This window comes from Mytilus californianus, unplaced genomic scaffold (assembly GCF_021869535.1).
Source record: "Mytilus californianus isolate M0D057914Y unplaced genomic scaffold, xbMytCali1.0.p SCAF_3, whole genome shotgun sequence".
In the NCBI taxonomy this organism is placed as follows: Eukaryota; Metazoa; Mollusca; class Bivalvia; order Mytilida; family Mytilidae; genus Mytilus; species Mytilus californianus.
This window is the reverse complement of record NW_026262679.1, coordinates 49753419-49777652: the sequence shown is the minus strand read 5'-3', so window position 1 is coordinate 49777652 and position 24234 is coordinate 49753419. Positions and strand designations below refer to the sequence as shown.

Here is a 24234-nt window from a genome sequence, read left to right as displayed (position 1 = left end):
TCGTCGTCGTCCGGCGTCGTCGTCCGAATACACAATGGTTTTCGCACTCTAACTTTAGTTTAAGTGAATGGATCTCTATGAAATTTTACCATAAGGTTCAATACCACAATAGGAAGGTGGGGATTGATTTTGGGGGTTATGGTACCAACAGTTAAGGAATTAGGGGCCAAAAAGGGGCCGAAAATAAGCATTTTTGTAACTTCCAGACATAACTTGTGTGTTAGCATATGGATCTCTTTGACATTGTACCACAAGATTCCATATCACAAAGGGTCAATGCTGGGATTGAATTTGGGGTTAATTGCCTCAAAATTTTAGGAATAAGGGGCCAAAAAGGGGCAAAAAACAAGCATTTTTCTAGTTTCATGACAATAACTTGTTTGTAAGTGTATGGATCTTTATGAAATTGTACTACAAGGTTCCATATCACAAAGGGAAAGCTGGAATTGATTTTTGGGGTAATTTCCTCCAAATTTTAGGAATTAGGGGCCAAAAAGGGGCAAAAAACAAGCATTTTTCTAGTTTCATGACAATAACTTGTTTGTAAGTGTATGGATCTTTATGAAATTGTACTACAAGGTTCCATATCACAAAGGGAAGGCTGGGATTGATTTTGGGGGTTTTCCCTCAAAATTTTAGTAAGTAGGGGCTTTAAAGGGCAAAAAAACATGCATTTTTCTAGTTTCATGACAATAACTTGTGTGTAAGTGTATGGATCTTTATGAAATTGTACTGCAAGGTTCCATATCACAAAGGGAAAGCTGGAATTGAGTTTGGGGGTAATTGCCCTAAATGTTTAGGAATTTGGGGCCAAAAAGGGGCCAAAAAACAAGCATTTTTCTAGTTTCCAGACAATAACTTGTGTTCAAGTGTATGAATCTCTCTGAAATTGTACTGCAAGGTACCATACCATAAAGGGAAAGCTGGGATTGAGTTTGGGGGTGATGAATCATAAGGGGGTCCAAAAAATTGGGGGGGGGGGGATTTTTTTTTTCCTTTTTTTTCTTTAACATTTTCCATTTTAAATTGGTTATTTCTGATTTATATATAAAAGCAAATAATAATGATATGGTTTGAATAGGCATACATGTGAACCTCCCGATGGGAGTACAATAATCCCGTTTTCAGGGGTCTCCTCCCGACCTCCCGTTGAAGAGGAAAAAATCCCGTGTATGAAATTTTTCATGAATGAAAAATTTCTGCCCAACATATCATCTCAGGCATCTGGTGTAACTGACATTACCTGAAGTTATATTTTACCTGTAAATCAATTAACATGCATAATTATATGGCTTCACTTGTCAGCTTGGGTGTCAAACATACTGGTAATCAACGATTTTTCCTCAGGCTAACTGCCGTTGTGTAACAAAAACTGTGTATTTATTGGGTTACTTCCCTTGATTTATCCTGTTTTAAGTTACTTTCCTTTTAATAATGAAAATTTTTAAAAGAATATAAATAAAATATAAATTGAACAAATAATCATAAAAGGATGGTTATTAAATGATTTTAAATGTCTTAGGACAAATAAAAAAATAATAATTTGAAAATTATTTGAGGATTCTATACTTCCTTTTAAGGCTTAAATTGAAATTTATATAATAACAATGACCCTAATTTTACAGATAGATTGATTTTCTGAGTTTGCAAATAAAAACTATTTGCAAGAGAAAAAAAAAATAAATAAAAAGTATTTGCAGATAGCTAAACAAATGTTCTGGTTGCAATGATTGTTTTATAGAATATGAAGTAAAAAATTTAAAGAACATACTGGAAAAAAACAATGTTAGATTGAACATGTAGAATATAAAGATGGAGAAACTTTATAAGTACAAGGGTACTATAAACATAATAAATTGGATGGAAAGTTGAAGAAAACACACTTTAAAAGACCATTTTTACAGCACACGGTTACATTTACAACAAAATTAATGTCGATTAAAAACCTCCTGATCTGAGTCCTAATCTCCTGACCAAAATTTCCCAATCTCCTGATCTGAGTTTCACAGTCCATCACATGTATGAATACTGTAAATTCAGAAATTATTGCGATGTTTTTATTATTGCGAAAAATGCGACAGGGTTATAATCGCAATAATTTAAACTCGCATTTTGAAATTTTTTATATGAATTAAACAGGATTTTTCTCAATATCGCAAAAATTAAAATCGCATTTTAGTCCAAAATGACAAAATCGCAATAATAAATGCACGCAATAATTTCTGAATTTACAGTATGTAAATTGAAAATTTTTCAGTTCTTAGACCACTTTCATTCTGTGTCAGAAACCTATGCTGTGTCAAATATTTAATTACAATCCAAATTCAGTGCTGTATCAAGCTTGAATGTTGTGTCCATACTTGCCCCAACTGTTCAGGGTTTGACCTCTGCGGTCGTATCAAGCTGCGCCCCAGCGGAGCATTTTATTTCAACTAAAATAGAATTTGCAGCTAAATGATTGCATCAAAGGCATAAACCTTGCTGCTTAAAAGAAGCAAAAAGTTCATTTTTTTCAATTTTACTAATGAAAAGATATTATCTAAACCTATGTGTTTAAAATTTTGGTAAAACTACAAAATCACAATTTGTGACAAAACTTCAAATTTGCTACTTAAATAAGTGATTTAAAAATCACTCATTTCAATAAGTCCCCTGACTGATAAAGGCACGCATAATTGACGATTTTTTTCCGATGAAGGACAAACTCAAAAGTGGTATATTCACCTGGGACAACATAAGAACAAAATACACTTATAAAAATCAGTGATAAAGGGCTTAAGATACATTTACTGTATACTACCATCTTAGATTGTAAAAGTATGCAATCAGTCTAGTTATTTGCATTAGCTTACAAAATTTGCAACAGATTGGCAATGTATGTATAAGACTGATTATTTGATTAAAGAAAAAATAAGGTGATTTCAAACCTGCCAGCTTTTGAAAATCTCCATGGGGGATTTAGTGTGTGACCAGATTTTTTGCCGTGTTTCTGTGTGCACTGTTTTTTACTCTTGAAAAAGTCTCATACATGTATCTCTTTTTTCTTTTGGTATACTGATGATGAGATAAGAAGCTTAAGCCTTGATTTCTTTTATTTGCATGATTCTTGTACTTATTAATTGGCAAAATAACTTATGAAAAGAGAAAAATGGCATTATAAAATATGACAAAGTGAAGACCCCTCCCCCCTTTTTTTCCCCTCTAAAGACCTTGTCTTTGCACCAGGAATCAAACGAAACCTAAATGTTCTTAAGTTAGAAGGATGAAGACAGATTTTGAATTAGTCTATGTGAGTATTAAAGAGAAAATGGATAAAATTTGAGTTATCTTTCTTTATGTTCAGAGGTGCTATTACTGGCGGAGGCTTATACACAGTAGAAGTGAATACAAAATGGCGTCAATTTTAAATCCGAACTTGACAGAAACACGTCCGATTTCAGAAATTTTAACGGATTTCAAGATAATCACAGTTTTTTCATGAGTTCATTACTGTGAGTTTTTGTCTTCAGTTAATTACGATTTTGTCATGAAACTACGTTTAACGTTCAGATTGTGATCGTATGATAAATAATAAAAATGTGAAATGCCGACTGACCAATTCTGTTTACAAATTAATTAATTTTGAGGATTGTTATGACCAATCAGAAAAGCCAAATACATGTAACAACAAATTACGACACCTGTTGTGACCGTTGATTAGCGTAGGGTCGTAAACTTGTCATAAATATGTCGCCAGGTAAAATTATAGATTTGAAGAAAAACCTCAAAATCGATACCCAATAATTTTTTCGGGTATATTTGTGAAAATCAGGATTTTGACTTGCTTTACGATCCCGATATCAGGATTCGGGTTGAGGCATGAAAATCGAGATGATACCGCCAAAATTGGGATAGTTGGCAGGTCTGTGATTTATTGCATTATTTAGACTGTTTTAACCAACATCAATTATTTGGGTTTGTTGGAATCAATTTTCCCATGGACATTTAAGACATCTGCCTCATATCTTGATTTACATCTAGAAATTGACAATGAGGGTCGGTTGAAAACAAAACTTTACGACAAAAGAGATGATTTCAGCTTCCCAATTGTGAACTTTCCATTTCTATGTAGCAACATTCCAGCAGCGCCTGCATACGGAGTATATATCTCCCAATTGATACAATATTCCCGGGCTTGTGTTTCCTATCATGATTTCCTTGATAGAGGATTGCTGCTCACAAGGAAGCTATTAAACCAAGAGTTCCAAATGGTGAAGTTGAAGTCATCCCTTCGTAAATTTTACGGACGCCATCACCAGTTGGTTGACCGTTATGGAATAACCGTTTCACAGATGATATCGGATATGTTCCTTATGTCGTAACTACAATACCCTTCCCTTTTTCACGAATGTGACTTACCGAATTAGACTATTTACCGGATTTGTAATAACATAAGCAACTCGACTGGTGCCACATGTGGAGCAGGATCTGCTTACCCTTCCGGAGCACCTGAGATCACCCCCAGTTTTTGGTGGGGTTCGTGTTGCTTAGTCTTTAGTTTTCTATGTTGTGTCATCTGTACTATTATTTGTCTGTTTGTCTTTTTATTTTTGGCCATGACGTTGTCAGTTTGTTTTCGATCTATGAGTTTGACTGTCCCTCTGGTATCTTTCGTCCCTCTTTTAAGGGGGATAATTCAAATAGCCAAATTTGATAAAGGAATTTAAAGAAATTCAGATTTTTTTACTTGTAGCAAGAAAATAAGTTCTGTGACACCATCTTTTCTTTTTATTTTCTTAAGCATATTTTAAAACTTATCTTCTCATATTTATTTTAAAATTCTATCTCCTAGATTTCTTTGTATACACAAAAAAGGTGTTTTTGGTTGTCCTTACTTATTATTATATTTTAGAAAAAATCATGGTAATATCTATATTTTGGCAAAGTAATTTCTACCTGAGGAAATATATACCAATGATTCACTTTAACTCATCAGATCGATACAAAGCACATAAAAACTATAACAAAAGCACAGGAGACACAAAGTACAGATCTGAGAGTACAATGGAGTACCCACAGTTTCTGTTAGCTAGTTCGAAGCAAATAACAATATAAAAAATCATGTGTTTCAGTCTTAAAAATCAATTAGTACATACACATCTAACATCCAATCCATGGATTAAGTGTTTTCAAAACATTAACAGTCGAAGGAGAACATGACCTTGTGCAGTTCCACAATATAGTTATCGACCTATTGTAGAAAGGATGTTCACAGTACAGCATGAACAGCCCTTCACCATGTTTACTCTGTTCTGACAGTATCTCATTCATGTGACCTTGTTTAAAAGTGTCCCATTAATAATGTATAGTTTAGGTTTATCTTTTAATACAGTCAACAAAATATGAATGAAAGATTTAGAGTGATTGAACAAACATGTAGGTTACAAGAGTGCAATTATTAGTAATGCATTTTCCATAGGGTACCAGTGGTGTTCCATTTTTTTTTGTCCATAGACTACACAAACTAGGGGAAAACGGCTAGCAGTTCCTGTTACTAGAAATGCCAGTGTTGCATTACAACCCAAAAAATATATGTGGTCATGCGGCAAAAATTGACTTAAAATGCAGTTGAAAAAGATCTTCTATTTTTTTTGCTTTTAACGAAAAAGGCATATTTTTTATGGCTCCATAGTGCAGAAATGGAAGATATTTTCTATACTTTGTAAAATGTGAATATGATTTTCTGCATTTTTTAAACCTGATTGGATAAGCTTTCGATTAAAAGTAATTCCAATCCTGTATCATCCAATCAAAAGCCGTAAAATGTAAACAAATAATTGCGCTCTTGTAGCCTGTAATTTTAAGGAAATAAAGCTGGGTAGACATAAGTTGTCTACCCACCTAAGACAGGTACAAAAAGCAAACTCCACATGATCTTTGGTGCCTATCTTGTGTACTAATTGGTAAAGTTGAAGTCATCCCCTTGAAAAGATTTCTGCCTCCATCACCAGTTAGAATATTGGTTTTACAGATGATGACTTAAATGTTGCAGTTGTTGTATAAACCACAATTCCATTTTCTTTTCTTCAAATACAGCATCACAATTAAAATCAGACTTATAACCAAATTGGTAAATCCAATGTGTACATGAACAACATGATGGGTGCCACATGTGAGGCAGGATCTGCTTACGCTTCAGAACACCTGAGATCACCCCTGATTGTTTTGGGAATCATGTTGCTCAGTCTTATTATATAATATAGTATAATTCTGATATTTAAAATATACATGTAAAAAAAATTACTTGAATATGTTTCTGTAATGGAAACATCACTATAAATTAGTCAGAATTTCCTCTTGCATGTACTTTTAATGAGATATCTGACAACCAATTAGAAAATCGTCCATAGACATTGGACATTTAAAAATATACCCTATGACCATAATCATGATAATGACACTGCCAAACATTTATAACAGTTGAGATTAAGGTCTTAATCAGTCAGTTTAACATGTTTAAATGGAGTCTGTTGATCACCGTGTATCATCGGTACAGCGGATTTTAGTACTAACCAAGTGGGTGTGATCGATTTTGACCTGACACGGTAAGAAAATCTGTTTTGCTTACATAATATCAATGTGTACTTTAATCTAAACATAATTGTTGTTTTAAGAAATGATTTGGTCGTAGGTTGATGATTAGAGAAGTCTCATTATTTTCCCAAAACAAGAACGCTTACTAAAAACATGTGCAAATTCTTGTCACAGAAGTTGGCACTCGTCTCATCCGATATGATTCTATATTCATTGCAACTCTTTTTCTGATAGAAGGCCACTGTGTGTGCGTAATAAGTATAGCTGTTTCAATAATTGGCATTGAAATCTTTCATACATATGATATTTTTCGATATTTTATTCCGAAAAGAAGCATTTTGTACGGTGTATAACTAACCACATAAATCCTTCTGTATGGTGCATAGTTAAGTGAATGTACGGTATATAGCTTTTCACACTTGTTTATTACCCAAAATGTTTCATGGAATGAGTTATCACAGGTAGGTTTATGATTGGTTACTATAATTACTTTTGCCCTGTATTAGCTTTCATTCAGATAAAACACGTAAATGGCTCGACAACTGTATCGAAATTAAAAGTTGGTGTTGACATTCACAACTATTTGCGCATGCAAAAGTTTATTAATCTTATTAGAATATAAAAGTTGTCTTATAAATAGGAAAAAATCGATGGGAAAATTATTTGGGAGCAGGAATTTCAGATGTTGAGAAATGTACACTGAATGTAGATAAAACAAAACAAAGATTTTCTTACCCATGTCAGGTAAAAATCTATCACGCCCTGCTTGGTTAGTACCTATATCCGCTGTACCGATCATACATGGTGTTGATATTGAGAAACACTGGGCTATTTAGTTCAAGCATACCTATTAAATTTAACATTTGTGAACAATGGCATTGGTAGAATTTTAGATTGTAAGCAAGAATTATCTTAAAAAGTTATTAATTAATTAATTCAAGGCGATTAAAAATTAAATGTTGGTTTCCCCTAACATGCCTAACACGAGAAAATATTAAATAGATGGCAGGCAGATTTTTTTTTAATTCTTTTTATATGCCCGTTTATGGGACGTATTATGGTATACCGTTGTCCGTCCGTCTGTCTGTAGTCAACATGTAGGACATTAACTCAAAAATGCTGTAACCAATTTGCATAAAACTTTGGAGAATTGTTTATATCTATTATGTGAGCTCTCTTTCGCTTTTTATAAAATTTAGATTTTACGCTTCCGAGTTATGGGGTTTTATTCATTAAAAAAAGGGGGATTTTCCAGTTTTCGGACAATAAGTCAAGAATGCTTTCACCAACTTGCAAGAAATTGTGGTGAATTGTTTATATCTATTGACATGAGCTCCCTTTCGATTTTTATAAATTTTAGATTTTACGTTTCCGAGTTACAGGGTTTTGTTCATAAAAAAAGAGGGGATTTTCCAGTTTTCGGACAAAAACTCAAAAATTCTTTCAGCAATTCTTATGAAACTTTGGTGAATTGTTTGTATGTATTGATGTAAGCTCCCTTTAGAATTTTATAAATTTTACAATTTACATTTCTGAGTTATGGGGTTTTATTCATTAAAAAAAGGGGTGATTTTCCAGTTTTCCGACAATAACTCAAAAATGCTGTCACCAATTCTCATGAAACTTTGGTGAATTGTTTATATCTATTGATGTAAGCTCTCTTTTTTATTTTCATAAATTTCTAATATGAAATTGGGAATTAATTGAACTTTATTTGTTTATAGTCTGACAACAGATTTACTAAGTATTGTACAACAGCAAGAAATCTTTAATTGAATATAAATTCAATTCATATAATCAATTTCAAGTTCTTTGACTACATTTATTCAGAAACTTATAATATGTCAAATATTTAATTACAATCCAAAGTCAGACCTGAATTATTTTTTATATTTTGGAAGAAATCAAACATGGTACATGCACAAATGATGCAGTTTCACTCTACCGAGATTTTTTTTGAGACTGACAGGAAATTAATGAAAATATATAAGTATTAACCCTGACCAACAATATACATGTAGTGCAATATACTTAGTATATGAATAGCCTCTTTAAGCATGTTAAGTTTTTCACTATTTATCAGGTAATTGAATATTTATATTATTTATATTGTAGACAAAGAAAGTTTTGTGTGTCCTTCTGCAACATAACATTTGTGATTACACAACAGATAGTAAAGGAACTCTAGAATATTTGATAGATTCTGAAATTGTATTAAGGAGAATTAGATTTCCTAATTATATATACTGTGCAAAGACATTATACGGGGATGCTGCTGAACTTGTGGCGGAGGAGATTTTACAGAATGGACAGATGTTAATGACACAAGTTGTAAAAAATGTTACTAATAAATTAAATGAAGCCCTAACTAATGCTGGTAGGTACTCTGTGGATAATGGTTTTCTAAACATTATAAAATAATTCATTTTCATGATAATGGTTTATTAAAGAAAAAACTCATTTTTAATCGAAGTAGAGCAGTTTATTCAAAAGTTATAAGTGTATAACCTGCTACCTGTTAATTGGAATGATTATGATGATTGATTGGTTTTTAAGTCCAGTGGAAAATATTTCATTCATATCAGGTTGATAACATAATGGGATATGAATACGAAAATTGTTCAATTCTTCAAACAATTCACAATTTTCTTTTGTTTTTAGTCCCCTACAGACGAAGTCAAAGGGGACTTTAGGTTTGCACTCTGTCTGCCTGTCCATCCGTCAGTCCCGCAAATCAGTTTTCCACACTTTTGATATTTGGTATATTGTTTTATCATGACAAGTTACAGATCAAGTTCGAATTTTGTTCCGGTCTAATGATTTTGTGCAGAGTTATGGTCCTTTGACTTAGAAAATTCACTAAAATAATCAGTTTTCCACACTTTTTTTCTTCATTCTAGAAGATATTGATTTGATAATTGGTATATAGTTTTATCATGACAAGTTACAGCTCAAGATGGAATTTTGTTCTGGTCTGATGATTTTGTGCAGAGTTTTTGTCCTTGGACTTAGAAAATTCACTTTAAATAATCGTTTTCAACATCTTTTTCGTCATGCTTGAAGATATTGACTTGATATTTGTTACATGTATATAGTTTACACCATGATAAGTTATAGATCAAGTTAGAATTTTGTTCCAATACAATGAATTTTTAACCCGTAGGGGACTATGTATTGCCATGCAATACTCATGGAATGCTTGTTTTTTGTGGAAATTTTAACTTAAATCTTTTCATGTATTTGTTGAAAATAATCCTTTTCATGCTTTTCATGTTCATGACGAGAGATGAACCTATCAAGCAAAAATAGAAGGATGATAAAAGATTTGTTTAAGCTGACTATGCGGTATGGGCTTTGCTTCTTGTTGAAGGCTGTACAGTGACCTATAGTTATTAATTTCTGTGTCATTTGGTGTCTTGTGGAGAGTTGTCTCATTGGCAATTATACCACATTTTCTTTTTTATATTGATGCATTTAACTAAAATACATTGTTCATTGTATACATTATAGGTCATCCAGAAATAGCCAGCTCATTTGTACAGGAAAAGTTTAACTGTCTGGTCAATACACATTTCTTGCAGCGATGTAAAAATAGAACAAATACTAGCAATGGTGAAGATACTGCTGACGATTTATACAAAATACCTATCACAGGTTTGTGTAGACATTACTCTCCAGTAATATCTGTCACGTTTCCGAAGGCTTTTTTAAATAATTGTTTCCTGAAACTTTTCCTATGATAAATCCTTCTGTAAGTGATAAGCCTGATAACTTACTCATGAAATTCCTAAAAAACTTGATTTTTGTCCTTTTTGGAAGTCTGATAACTTAGAGAGGGTCTATTCCATGAAAGAAAAATTAAGATGAAAAAGCATGTAATAAGAGATAAGCCATATATTCATTGATTTTGATTCAAAAAGGCTGGTTTTTTTTAAGGTTCTTTTGATATTTAAACTGTTTTAAGAGACAAACAAGTAGAATAAGTTCAACTTACTCTGTCTTTTGAAACCTTTTCTGTTTACAATATAGTTAAAGGTTATCAAATTTAAAATGGTACGAATGTATGTCTTATAAAAAATCCAGTTTGCAATACTTTAAAATTTATGTGTATTTGCTGTAATAATGTAATTGTTGTGTATTTGCTGTAATAATGTAATTGTTGTGTATTTGCTGTAATAATGTAATTGTTGTGTATTTGCTGTAATAATTTAATTGTTGTGTAATTGCTGTAATAATGTAATTGTTGTGTATTTGCTGTAATAATGTAATTGTTTCATTGATGTATTTTGTGTAGGTAGTAGAAAAAGAAAACACTCTACAGACAATAATCCAGTATCAATGAAAAAAAGAAGAATTCTCGATTCACCAGAAAAAGAGGTAATTTTATTGTCTGAATGATAAGTTGTATAGAGTGCAGTTATGTCCAGTTTTTTTGTTCATACAATTAGTCCAAGCATTTAATTAGCTAATCATCAAACGAACAGACTTATATAATGCCCACATTTACTGGTAAGTGGTAAAAGTCATATGAGTATTTGAAAGGAAAAGGCATTTTTTTTTAAATTTATAAAATGAGATACACAAAATGGCAATTATGACTCTAGAGAAGTTATTCAACTACATGTATGTAAAAAAAACTATGAAGTCTGAAAAATGTAAAGGAAAATGTAAACCTTATGTGTTTCTTAACAAGAAACAGGTTGTTGATATATGTCATGTATGTATTGTGCTTCGAAAAGAGTCACAGACACACAGTTTAAGGTGGTACATAACACTACAGGGAGATAACTCTGTAAAAATCAGCTCAACGTTTTAATCACATTCTATTGTTAAGAAATATTAAGCTTCTCAATGATCAAAATTAGTGTTTGTCAAATTGCTATATATCCAACCAATTTTTTCCTATAATGTGTCTGGTTCAAGTTTTTTGAAATTTTTATATTTTTGTCAATAGGTCAAAGTAAATATTTTGTCAAAATTTTATGAAAATTAAACGAGTCGAATTAATTTTAGTCAAGGTGTTTGGTACCACATTAATGATCAAGATAAAAATGATAATGAAATACACAAAACGATGAATACAAATATCTTAATCAATTAACATGTGAATTTATAAATAAAAGTAGAAATAAGGTATTTATCATTGAAACAGAAACGGTCAAACCCAACAAATAGATTTTAGTCAAGAGTCAATGTCCAGTGTGCTTAATTCTTGAGAAAAAAACCATTCTTCAATATGTTATTCAAACTGTAATTTTACTTGTATTTGAGAAAAATTGTAAATAGTAGGTACATTACTCCAATCACAAAAATTCTTAGGGTTTTTATGGTATGGTATTTTGTTTTAGGGGGAAGGGGGTCTTAGTTGGGTTTTTTTCCAAATTAATATTTAAAATCAAAATCTTTTGTAGTATAATCTTAAAAGTGAACCTTCTTTTTTTAGTGAAATTGAATAAAATTTAAAAAAATAGATAAAGTAATGATTGTCCTGTGGTCATAAGTTGGTTTGCCTTGAAAAGTTCTATCTGCGAAGAAAATTGTACATTTATTTGTACAGAAAATATGATATGTATTCTCAGTTTTCATATTTCTGCAATCAAGGAACCTGATGATGCTGGAATCTACTGGAAAGTTAACTTTGATAGGTTCCATCAATACATGAGAGATCAACTAATGATTACCGCTATAGCCAGTAAGATAGATAAGGTAAGTAACAGTCATGCTTTTGAAGTTACATTTCATCGCTCTAGTAATACACACATTATCAGTTCTTGATGGTTGCTCTATATATTTTTTTATATATAGCAGGAAACTCTCTAAGGATATATATCCATTAGATAAACAAGTCTAAATTGAAAACAACATTCAAACCTATGATTGCGTTGGATAAAAACTGCATTTTTTTTACATGTGAATGCAAAACAAATTTCTTGGTAGAGGGGTCTAAATACAGCACAAAAAACATTTTCCCAAAAAACAAAAAAAAGTGAAAAAGTATATTTTAACAAAACCCATTTGATGAGCAGATCGAACAATGGATGTTCTTAAACCCTGTTGACTGCCATTGGCAATTGCCAAATAAACGGATCACCGGATGTAACAAAATGGATCTTAATTATCAATTTAATACCAAACAGAAAACAAGAAACTTGTGGAAAAGATGGTATATCACAAAAAACTAAAGGTGCAAAAATTAGTACATCATATCTGGATATCGACAATTAATGTCTTTTCAGTGATGTTAGGAATCAAAAAGGTATTTGGAAGGCCATATAATTTACCTCAATTTAGGATAGACTCTTGAATTTTGAAGAGTCTAATATTAAGGATGAACGGATCATATAAACCCGAATGCAAATATAATACAAACCCAAACGAAAAAATATAAACAAGTCTAAATTGAAAACAATGTTCAAACCTATGATTGCGTTGGATAAAAACTGCATTTTTTATATGAATATTTATTTAGTGTCTTTTTTTTTTCCACAGAAAGCTGGAGAAGTATTAAGAACTTTGCTACGTGTCTGTGAATTAATTTAGTGTCTGTATTTTTTTCCACAGAAGGCTGGAGAAGTATTAAGAACTTTGCTACGAGTCTGTGAATTAAAGTCTGACCCTTACAGTACCGTTACTAATGCTGTCACATTAACTGAGGTAAGATAACTTTACTACATGTCTGTGAATTAAAGTCTGACCCTTACAGTACCATTACTAATGCTGTCACATTAACTGAGGTAAGATAACTTTACTACGTGTCTGTGAATTAAAGACTGACCCTTACAGTACCGTTACTAATGCTGTTATATTAACTGAGGTAAGATAACTTTGCTATGTGTCTGTGAATTAAAGTCATGCCCCATACAGTACTGTTACTAATGCTGTTACATTAACTGAGGTAAGATAACTTTGCTACGTGTCTGTGAATAAAAGTTTTGACCCATACAGTACTGTTACAAATGCTGTCACATTAACTGAGGTAAGATAACTTTGCTACGTGTCTGTGAATTATAGTCTGACCCTTACAGTACCGTTACTAATGCTGTCACATTAACTGAGGTAAGAAAATTCAAGGTCAATGATGTTCAAAAATAGGATACTGTGGATTCATTTATTTTTGTGGGTACCAATTTTTAGACGACCGCAAATTTTGCGGTCGTATTTTGGGATCACGTCGGCGGCATTGTCGTTGTCAGCTTCATCTGAAGAAATTTGGTTTTCGGACAATAACTTTAGTATAAGTAAATAGAAATCTATGAAATTTAAACACAAGGTTTATAACCACAAAAGGAAGGTTGGGATTGATTTTGGGGGACATGGTCCTAACAGTTTAGGAATTAGGGGCCAAAAGGGGGCCAAAATAAGCATTTTTCTAGTTTTCAGACAATAATTTGTGGAAAGGTGTATGGATCTCTCTGAAATTAGACTACAAGTTTCCATACCACAAAGGGATGGTTAGGATTGACTTTGGGGGGTTATGGCTCAAACCGTTTAGGAATAAAGGGCAAACAAGGGTTTCCTGGTTAATGGACAATTACTTAAAATTACAATGTTATGTTTGGAATACCTCCCTTACACTGCTTTTAAATTATGTTTAAAGAAATGTTGTATTGTCTTGAGGTAATTAGCTGTCAATTTATTTTTAGAAGTTACTATTAAATGCTGATTAAGGAATATTAATTAAAGCAAAAAATTGAATTTAAATTCAAAACATTTAACCAATTCTAAGTTCTTTGACTACAGTTATTCTGTGTCAGAAACCTATTATGTGTCAAATATTTAATTACAATCCAAATTCAGACCTGTATCAAGGGCAAATATTGTGTCCATTTTTGCCCCAACTGTTCAGGGTTGGACCTCTGCGGTCGTATCCAGCTGCGCTTGGCGATTCAATTTATTGTGGATTGCAGAAACCTTGCATTTTCGTGAATATGTGATATTGGGGTTCTGCCAAAGTCTGGATACAACTTTATAGAAATTTGTATTTTGTTGAACAATTAAATTTGTGGTTCAACTGTATCAATGAAACCGACGGAAATTGGTATCCAATGAATAATAGTGAATCAACAGTATCCATTCTTTATTTGTTTATGCTTTGCATTCAATAGCAGGGACCGTTATGTTTTCTGCTCTGTCTCTCCTTTTTGTCTGCATCTGTCATTTTCCTAAGTCACATCAAATGAAACTTCGCAAACATGTTCATTACAATGTGGATGTGGAAATTTATGTCATATAAACTTTTTGATGCAGATTCAGTGGTTCGGCTTAATATCAGGTTAATGTTTTGGTTAAATGTACTCTACCATGATGTTGTGGTTACATCATCTTTAATCTTAGTACACACATAAAAAAAAAGAAGATTTGGTATGATTGCCAATGAGACAACTCTCCACCAGAGACCAAATGACATAGAAGTTAACAGTTATAGGTCACCTAAGGCCTTCAACAATGAGCAAGACTCATACCTACCTTAGAAATATTTTAACAAAATCATAAGTCATGCACATGGAAAGTGGTATCAAACATTGTTTTATACTAGACAACAGTAACACAGAAAATAAAAGAAATAAAAACCAGTTACTGACAATAAACTCAAAGTACTTAACCTGCTCCTCTAGTTAAATTTTGTACACCTATGTATAGCTACACAATTAAAAATCAAACAGGAATGTTTTTTTTTAGTTGATGCTTCATATTAAATGACAAAGATTTGTATCTCTGTTTGGGAGCACATTTTATTTGTCTGCCATTTCTGGACATCTCATGCATTCCTGAAAAATGTTCATATCACAAGAGAAATTGCCTAATGCCACAATGGAAAAGTGATTGTTGTATGACATCAATATATCAAGTATTGCAAAATCTTGAGTCAAGGTGCCCCTAAAATGAAGGTCTATAATAAAATGAAATTAGAAATGAACAAGGAGATTTGCAGTCTTTGGCAACAGTTTCATTTTCTTATTACATTTCGTCATATACTAATTATATTTATGAACCTATTTATGAACCATACACTTATATTTATGAACCTATTTATGAACCATACACTTATATTTTTCACCTATGTATTTAGATATTTAATGCATTACCAAAGGACTTTGGACTGACCAGGAAGTTACTACAGATTTATTTGTCTATGATTAGTGAAGATTCTGTAAGTAGGCATAATATACTGTCATTGTGCATTCATTGATTTTGTGAGTACCAATTTTTGAGGATTTAGGAAAAATTGTTTGTTCTGAACATTTGATTTCATTATTTTGCCAAAGTCTACACAAGCTTATATAAAATTTGATTTATTGGGTACACCCAGGAATCCTCAAAAATAATATCCCTTGAATAACCATGAATCCACGGTAAATGATCTTGATAGATCATTGAAATGCATTTGATGTATGTAATAAGCTAAATAAAGTATCCTTTGAAAAGATATATGTGGGATATAAGTCAATGAGAGAATAACCCAATACATTGTACAACACAATAAAAAGGGACCTTTGAAACAGTAAATTGATTTTATTATAGCATATATATAAGATGTTTGATTTGAGGAAAATGGACAAACTTTTTTTACAAAAGTATTTTAAAGTAACTAAGCACTAAAGATTATTATATTAGTGGATTATGATGCATTCAAACAGAGTAGAATTTTCTTCTTGTTTGGAAGTGATATATTTTCTCAAGATTCATGTTAACAAGAAAACATGTGATTTCAAGTTTTCCTAAAGGCTTAATATTAGAGAAGTTTAAATGTTATATTTTATTAATTTTTGCTTGATCACACACACAGTTTTTCATTATTAATTATTCTTGATGTATTTTTATATTCTAGACATGTTTTATAAGTAAAGTCGATGAAAGTGGCGGAGGAATGTATGTTGTCAGTATCCTTTATACTTCTTCTTCATATAACGATCGTGACAATGGCGACTTTTAAGATAAGGAAATAAAGTGGTTTTTTTTGTGATTTTAAATTTTCATTAGTAACAAATGCTGGGGGATTTTTTTTCAAAATTTTATGACATTCATGTATTCAGTCAGGAACCTGATGTTCAGTGGTTGTCGTTTGTTGATGTGGTTCATAAGTGTTTCTGGTTTCTTGTTTTTTATATAGATTAGACCGTTGGTTTTCCTGTTTGAATGGTTTTACCCTAGTCATTTTTGGGTTCTTTTACAGCTTGCTGTTCCGTTTGAGACAATGCTCCATGTTGAAGGCCGTACTTTGACCTATAATGGTTTACTTTTACAAATTTTGACTTGGATGGAGAGTTGTCTCATTGGCACTCATACCACATCTTCTTATATCTATATATCAATTTGACAAAATGTTTGTGTTTTGATTATTGAAAAGTAGAAAAATAAAATTGTTTAGGAAGAGGGCACTGTTGATTGGTTATTGGTTAGTGATGAAAAGGTAAAAGGTTTGATATCTCCAGGAAACAGATTGTGATTTTTTTGTGAAGATTTCTGGCAGAATCCCATCTGATTTTATCATACATGTATATACATATAAACTGCAATTAGACAGAGCTATGTCTTGATTGTAATAATAAGCAAACTCATTAAAATTTGTCTCTGAATTCCAAATGGCTTTAAACTGTAGTCATTCTGGCTCAAAAGACAAGACAAGTAAAAATCAGAGATCTTTATGGAAATTCTATAATTTGTTTGGAGATGATTGATCTCAAATCTACATCTGAAACCATTGTACATGTATTTAAAAATCTATTTAAAACATTACTTGATTTATTTTGGTGCACATATAGGAAATTGAAGAGTTAAAAGATTATTGCTTCAATATTAATGAATTGCTGATCTAAGCATAGACATAGAATCAATATGATACGAAAAGGACATATTTACATTGGTTCAACATTGACTGGATGAACTTGTTATTAGCTAATAGTTATACAGACTGGACCTATTAAAGTTGATGCCACTTACAAAGACAGAATCTAGGATCACTGTGTCTAGCTTTGGTGACATAAATGACGTAGGTTCAACGAAAATACATCAATGATTGAAATACATAGCCAATATGATACAGAGTTCAGACATAAAAGGCCTTACATTAAAGTAGATACGTTTTTTATGACATTTAAGTAGAAACTTTTTTTATGTATAATCCATAACTTTTTTTATGAAAAGTTGTAACAGCTTAAATTTATTTTGATCCTGAATGAATTTATTAAACCAGCATTTATTTTTTAACATATAAGCTGCATCTGATAGAAGTCGACCTTATGCAAATTAATATCAATACATATGTTAACCTATTTTGAGTTGAAAAAATTTCCAAGTAACTGTTTCAAAATTGAGCTGCTATAAGAAAATCTACTTAACAGACCAAAATTCATCTTTTATTACACATTTAAATGTTCCAAAATCAATCGAATTCATGTACATGTATACATGAACTTACATAAGGTTGATTTATATCCAACGCAATGCATATAATGATAGATAGGTTAGATGAAACAAGCATTTTATCCCTTAACAGAACTAGATATATATAAAGCATTAACTCAAATAGCTACCTCTCATTTGGAATCTGTTGTATTAGAAAGGTAAGTTAAAATAGACATTAGACAGAGAAGATACCAAGGGGCATTTGAAAATCACATGTCCCGTAAAAACTGACATAGCAGACCAAAAATATTAAAGAACGAAAAGACAAACAAAAATAACACACATCATATAGAAAACTAAAGACTGTGTTAAATTGTTAACATATACTTTTTGAATAAAAAGAAATATAAAGTGAGTGCTTAAAAATGATATTAGACACTATATCTAATGTATGCCAATAGATACTGCATTTGTTGCATATGCTAACATTTAAATTTTTTTTCCACAAATAGAAGTCTCAAGCATAAAAATATGAAGAAAAAAATGACATAAAAATATGTGTACAAGAATTTCAAATGGAAAAATTGCTGAATTTTTTGTTTCCATTCTCTAACATAAGTTTGCCTCAACCAATGCAAATGTCATGAATCTTATATACAATGCTCATTACCACAAACATCTGATCCAGTTTGAATTTTGGTGGAGTCACTTTTACTGTTCTGGAGTTATGCCTCTTTACAAATGAAAAAAATGCTGAATTTTTTTGTTTCCATTCTCTAACTTAAGTTTGCATCAACCAAATGTTATGAATCTTGTACTCAAAACAATGCTTATTACCACAAAACTCAGATCAAGTACAAATTTGGGTAGCGTCACTTTTACTATTCTAGAGTTATTTCCCTTTAAAACATTATATGCAGAAGAGGGCATTATGTGTGTCCCATGGACACATTCCCTATTTATTTTTTATAAATCATTGTTCAAAAGCTTCAGTTAGTTTAAAATGCATTTATCACTTCTTTTGCAGGTTTGGATCAAAATGTCTGCGAATATTTAGAGTACTATTGTTGAAAAAGCATGTAGAGCAAAAGCAGGTTAATGTACTTTAAAGTAGTGAAATATAAAATTTTTAGAATTTGAAGGAGAAAACCTAGTTGGAACTTGTAATTTACACATTTTTCTTGTACCTGATTCTGATTTTCCTTAAAGATGAAATTTAGGCAAAGGTCAAATTTATGAAAAGAATGCCCTTGTAAAAATCAAATATTGTTGTTACATGTATGTAGTTTCACACATCTTTGCTAGCCCATGGTTCATACCTGCTCATCTTCACCCTTAGCTGATTAAGTTAGACATGTGATCCATGTAATGAAGAGTAGCAGGTCGGAGCATAACCCTTGGCTAGCGAAGATGAGTTTTACAAGAAGGGCATGATTTATTTTAATCAAGTTCTGTGTAAAAAAATCATTATTTATGGGTCATTTATTTTAAGGACCAATAGCAAAAAAGAATTTTCGATTAGTATATAACATTTTATCTGGTCTAGAGTTGCTTTAACTTAGATTTAGATATTAATGTACATTTTTTTTAAATTTTAGATTGAAGATTTTGCAATGATCTCAGCAAAAGAAGCTAAGGAACTATTGTATAATATGTTTTCCCAGAAATTTATAACCACATCAGTAAGTTTGAAATATAGGAAGCTATTAGAAACATAGAAAACTGTCTATAAACTAAACCCTGCATAAAGAAGAAAATTCTGAAGTTGAACTCTTTTATTGCGACATTAGACATAAAATGAGGAGCTTTTTGTCAACTGATCATGGGTCAATCACAAAATAATGAGCTTCAAAAGTGAGGAAAACAATTTTTATACAACCACAAAAATAATACCGCAATTTTTGCGGTCGTATATTGTTATCAAGTTGTCGTCGTTGTCCTTAGACACTTGGTTTCCGGACAATTACTTTAGTGTAAGTAAATGGAAATCTATGAAATTTAAACACAAGGTTTATGACCACAAAAGGAAGGTTGGGACCGATTTTGGGGGTTATGGTCCTAACAGTTAAGGAATAAGGGGCCAAAAAGAGGCCCAAATAAGCATTTATTTAGTTTCCAGACAATAACTTGTGTTTAAGTGTATTGATCTCTCTGAAATTATACACAAGTTTCTATACCACAAAGGGATGGTTAGGATTGGCTTTGGGGGATATGGCTCAAACCGTTTAGGAATTAGGGGCAAAAAAGGGGGTAAAACAAGGGTTTCCTGGTTACTGTACAATTAAGACAATTTAAAAGCAGTGTAAGGGAGGTAATCCAAAACACATATTGGGCATGCTGCTATCTGAAAAAATTGACTGAGCTGAACTTTTAGTGCTGTTTTAAAATGCAAATGACCATAAAGTAAAGAACTTTTCAACTTTTTTCAAAGAGCTGAATTTACGCAGAATTTAATTGGGCATATAATTTACGCAGAATTTAATTGGGCATATATTGGAATTATTCACCATGCCAATCCATATCATGAATTTTGCAATGATGAACTACAAAGCTAATATAGGCTTTGATTCAGGTGAATTAAGTTTGACTTAAAATATGGTCATTGAGCTTATAAAATGCATGCAAATATTAGGCTAGCTTTAAAATACATACAAACGATTGCCTGGAAGAATTATACATGAAACTGCAAAAAAGAAGGAAATGTTTACTTTAAGTTACATGTTTTTTCTTCATATGGAGTAGAAAATGTTTGATAAAGAGAATACCTGTGATGACCATACCTTGTCAAGGATGTCATGTGAGCAATTGAAGCTCTTTGAAGTCGCTATTAAAAAGAAATGCAACAATATTTGAGATTTCTGAAAATTCTGATAATTTAAATAATACCTACATTGATATTTTATATAAAAAAATATCTGGTTGCAATTAATGTTACGCTTACCTATAGGAGATAGCCAAAACCCCAGATCATGCTCCATCTAGAACATTCTATCTGTTTAAAGTAGATATACATAAACTGGCTCAGCATGTACTAGAAAGATCTTATAAGGTAAGTAAATAAGATATAAGTTAAATATTCAAACCTATTACTTAAGTTTTAGCTCATCTGGCCCACAGGGTTGAGTGAGCTTTTCTCATCACTTGGCATCGGTTGTACATCGTCCGTTATATTACCAAAATCTTCTCTGAAACTACTTGGCCAAATTTAACCAATCTTGGCCACAATCATCATTATGGTATCTTGTTTTTAAAATGTGTCCAATGACCCTGCCTGCAGATCAGCATGGCTAAAAATAAATCATAAGGGGTAAAATACAAATTTGTCTAAAAAAACACTATAAATAGAGAAATCTGACTAGGGTGCAGAAATGTATAGAATGTTGAGATCTACCCAATGTTCATTTACCACAATTGGCCTTGTAAAGTCAAAACTGGTAAATTTTCCGCACCTGGGGAATTTAGGAAAAAAACTTTTTGTCACTTGTTGAATATGTATTGTGGAACTCCAGTAATTTCAAAGGGTGTGTGATCGTTTACGGTATGGGTTTTCCATCATCAAGTAGAAGTTGAAAATGCTTGTAAATGATTCTTGAATGCTTTAAAAGTGTTGAAATAAGACAAAATCACAGGAAAAACAATTGTAAAAATTATGGGGTTGATATTATCTAGAAACAATCTAGAACGTGTAAATCTCAAACATACAATGTATACAGTAAGAGTGTGCAGAAAATCTGTACTTATAGATATCACTTAAGAATACAACTTTGAAATTAAAACAGTCGCTTCCTTTAGTGAAATACTGTCATATATATTCATTACATTAATGTTTGAAGGACCATTGCTAAAACAAAACACATGCAGCAGTATGAAACACCAAAACAGAACAAATAACTGATCACGTTTTGTAGTTTTTTACATTGTTATGCATAAGCTGGTGTCCAGGTGACTTCTTCATTTTTTTTCGTAGCCTTGTGAACTTGTATTTCAAGTGATGCAATGCTAGCGAAAGAAATTAGAAATTTGTAACAAAGTATTTGATTTTGATATGTATCTGTTAATATTGGATTTTGAAATAAAAATTGCATATTAATATGGTTTAGGTAAATTATTATTTTGAAAAATAATATGGGCGCCCTCTACAATTTCAATAACAAACATGGTTGAATGTAAACGGCTTTGGAAATTTGTTTCTGTATCTGTATCTGTATTGATACGTGTAGAATACTATTTTAGCTTTTATTACCTATCAATCTGTATTTTTTGCAAATACCCTTTGTAAGCATGATATATTTGTACAAAAATACAGAAGGTACTGCATATATAAGGTTATTCAAATGTTTAGCCATTCAAAATTAAACAAGGTTTTCAGACAGATTTAAATTTGTGACCTATGACAACCACCAATACTATCTTCCAGGATAACTAAAGATATGTACCACTTTAGGTTGTTATATAATTCAGAAAAAGTGGGAAATTTTAAACTATTAGCTTTTATAGAAACTTTGGGTTCAAGGTCAATTGAATATGATTTAGAAGGGTATGCTTTATTGATCAGTGATTAGAATTATGTAACTAAGACAGGCACTTAATTCTGGGATAGTGGTGTAACAACACAACATAAGAACACACTGTAAATATCTGTCTTCTTTGATTCATGGTCTTTTTAACTTCAAAAGTTTTAAAACAAAAAGAATATCGACGTTAAAGGTTTTTTGTATAGGGGTACTTTCTCTTTGACATATACTGTGGATTTATTTATTTTCGTGGGTACCAAATTTCGTGGATTGAGGAAAATGCGCATTTTGGTGGGTTTTTGATTTCGTGGTTTAGCCAAAGTCTGCATATAACCTGATAGAAAATTTGTAATTTGTTGAACATTTAATTTTGTGGTTCACCTGTACCCACGAAATCCACAGAAATTGGAGTCCAACAAAAAATAATGAATCCACAGTACCCCACATCTCCTTATATACTTTATATTTTACAAGGTAATTTTTTATCTTTCAGAAATTACATAAATTACTACCAAGAGTATTATGCTTTCTACACATTTGTATTTCAATAATTCGTAAGCCAGTGAGAAAATGTGTCAGAAATGGTAAAATGTGTTCACTACAAGAAATAAAAAGATTTTAAATAACATATATACAACCAAGTTTTTGATACTTACCTTTAAACTATCAAAGGTATAAGTATTGCAGTTATCATTTTAAATTTAGTGTTTTATTTGAAGTAAATGTTTTAATTTTTTTGCAGGCAATGTATAATGCAATGTTAAGAAAAGACAGTGAATTGACAGAACATAGGTTAGTTTATATATAGATCTAAGTAAAGACCTGGCATATATTTCCATTATTGAATATAAATTATTTTCATCAGGGGCGGATACAGGATTTTAGGTTAGGGGGGGGGGGGCGCAAACTTAAATTTTCTTGAGGTAAAATTATCGAAATATTATCGAAATATTCTTTATTAAGCTGAGGACAACCCATGCTTTACAAATTTTAGGGGGAGTGCACGCCCGCCATGCCCCCGCCTGAATCCGCCCCTGTTCATGTCATCATTATACATGTTACTCTAATATAAACCACTAGTCAAAGTAAAAAGTAGTGACCATGTGAGATTGGTTGTACATGGAATGGTCAAAGATAAATCAGGATCAATTTTTTTGGATGAAGTGTAATAAGAATGAAAAGGAACAAAGTTAATCAAATTATTTCTTACCTCTTTTTCAGATTTTTATATAAAAGAAATGAGTAGGTTGTGTGAAAACCTTGAAAAAATATTTTTTGTAAATCCATGATTTTAACATATTTGTATGAGTTATATATTCTTTGAGAAAACATTTGCCACAATATCTGATTAAAATGTGATTTAAAGATAAATGCAGATAAGATAAAGATGCTTGCACTCAGAAAAAATTCTTTTAGCTATAGAATGTGTCCAATGTTTCCACAATACAAAAAAATTATTTAGAAATAACTCTGTATGGGTGACAAATATGTTAAATTAGATTCTATTTTCATAGTTCATTATAAGTGAGATAATACTGTGGATGTACCAATTATCAGATATTGTAAAATATCAGCTGCGAGTCACAATATGAAGCTTTTTGTAGAGTGAGCGCAGCGAATGAGTTTAAAAAGGCTTCAAATTGTGTCGAGCAGCTGATTTTTATTATCATACTTTTCTGTGCCTATATCACCCTGTTCAGTTGCTCCCTAAGTCTGTCATAGATTTGTGTTGTTAGAAGAGCATTTAAAAGCGATGTCACAATATGAAAGGAGAAGTTATCAGTGACATCACAATATCAGA

The 24234-nt window shown here is 31.6% G+C and overlaps 1 protein-coding gene across 1 annotated transcript in view; it reads left to right on the top strand.

The window, feature by feature from the left end:
• LOC127734787 (DNA-directed RNA polymerase III subunit RPC3-like) overlaps window positions 1–24234 on the top strand; it is a 28718-nt gene that overhangs the window by 2666 nt on the left and 1818 nt on the right. The window contains exons 2-13 of the mRNA XM_052244796.1: window positions 8689–8950; window positions 10084–10227; window positions 10868–10950; window positions 12175–12279; window positions 13135–13227; window positions 15644–15724; window positions 16403–16454; window positions 18077–18137; window positions 18947–19013; window positions 19518–19601; window positions 20867–20968; window positions 23176–23225. Coding sequence (XP_052100756.1) covers window positions 8689–8950; window positions 10084–10227; window positions 10868–10950; window positions 12175–12279; window positions 13135–13227; window positions 15644–15724; window positions 16403–16454; window positions 18077–18137; window positions 18947–19013; window positions 19518–19601; window positions 20867–20968; window positions 23176–23225 — 1184 coding nt within the window. The remainder of the gene's footprint in view (window positions 1–8688; window positions 8951–10083; window positions 10228–10867; window positions 10951–12174; window positions 12280–13134; window positions 13228–15643; window positions 15725–16402; window positions 16455–18076; window positions 18138–18946; window positions 19014–19517; window positions 19602–20866; window positions 20969–23175; window positions 23226–24234) is intronic.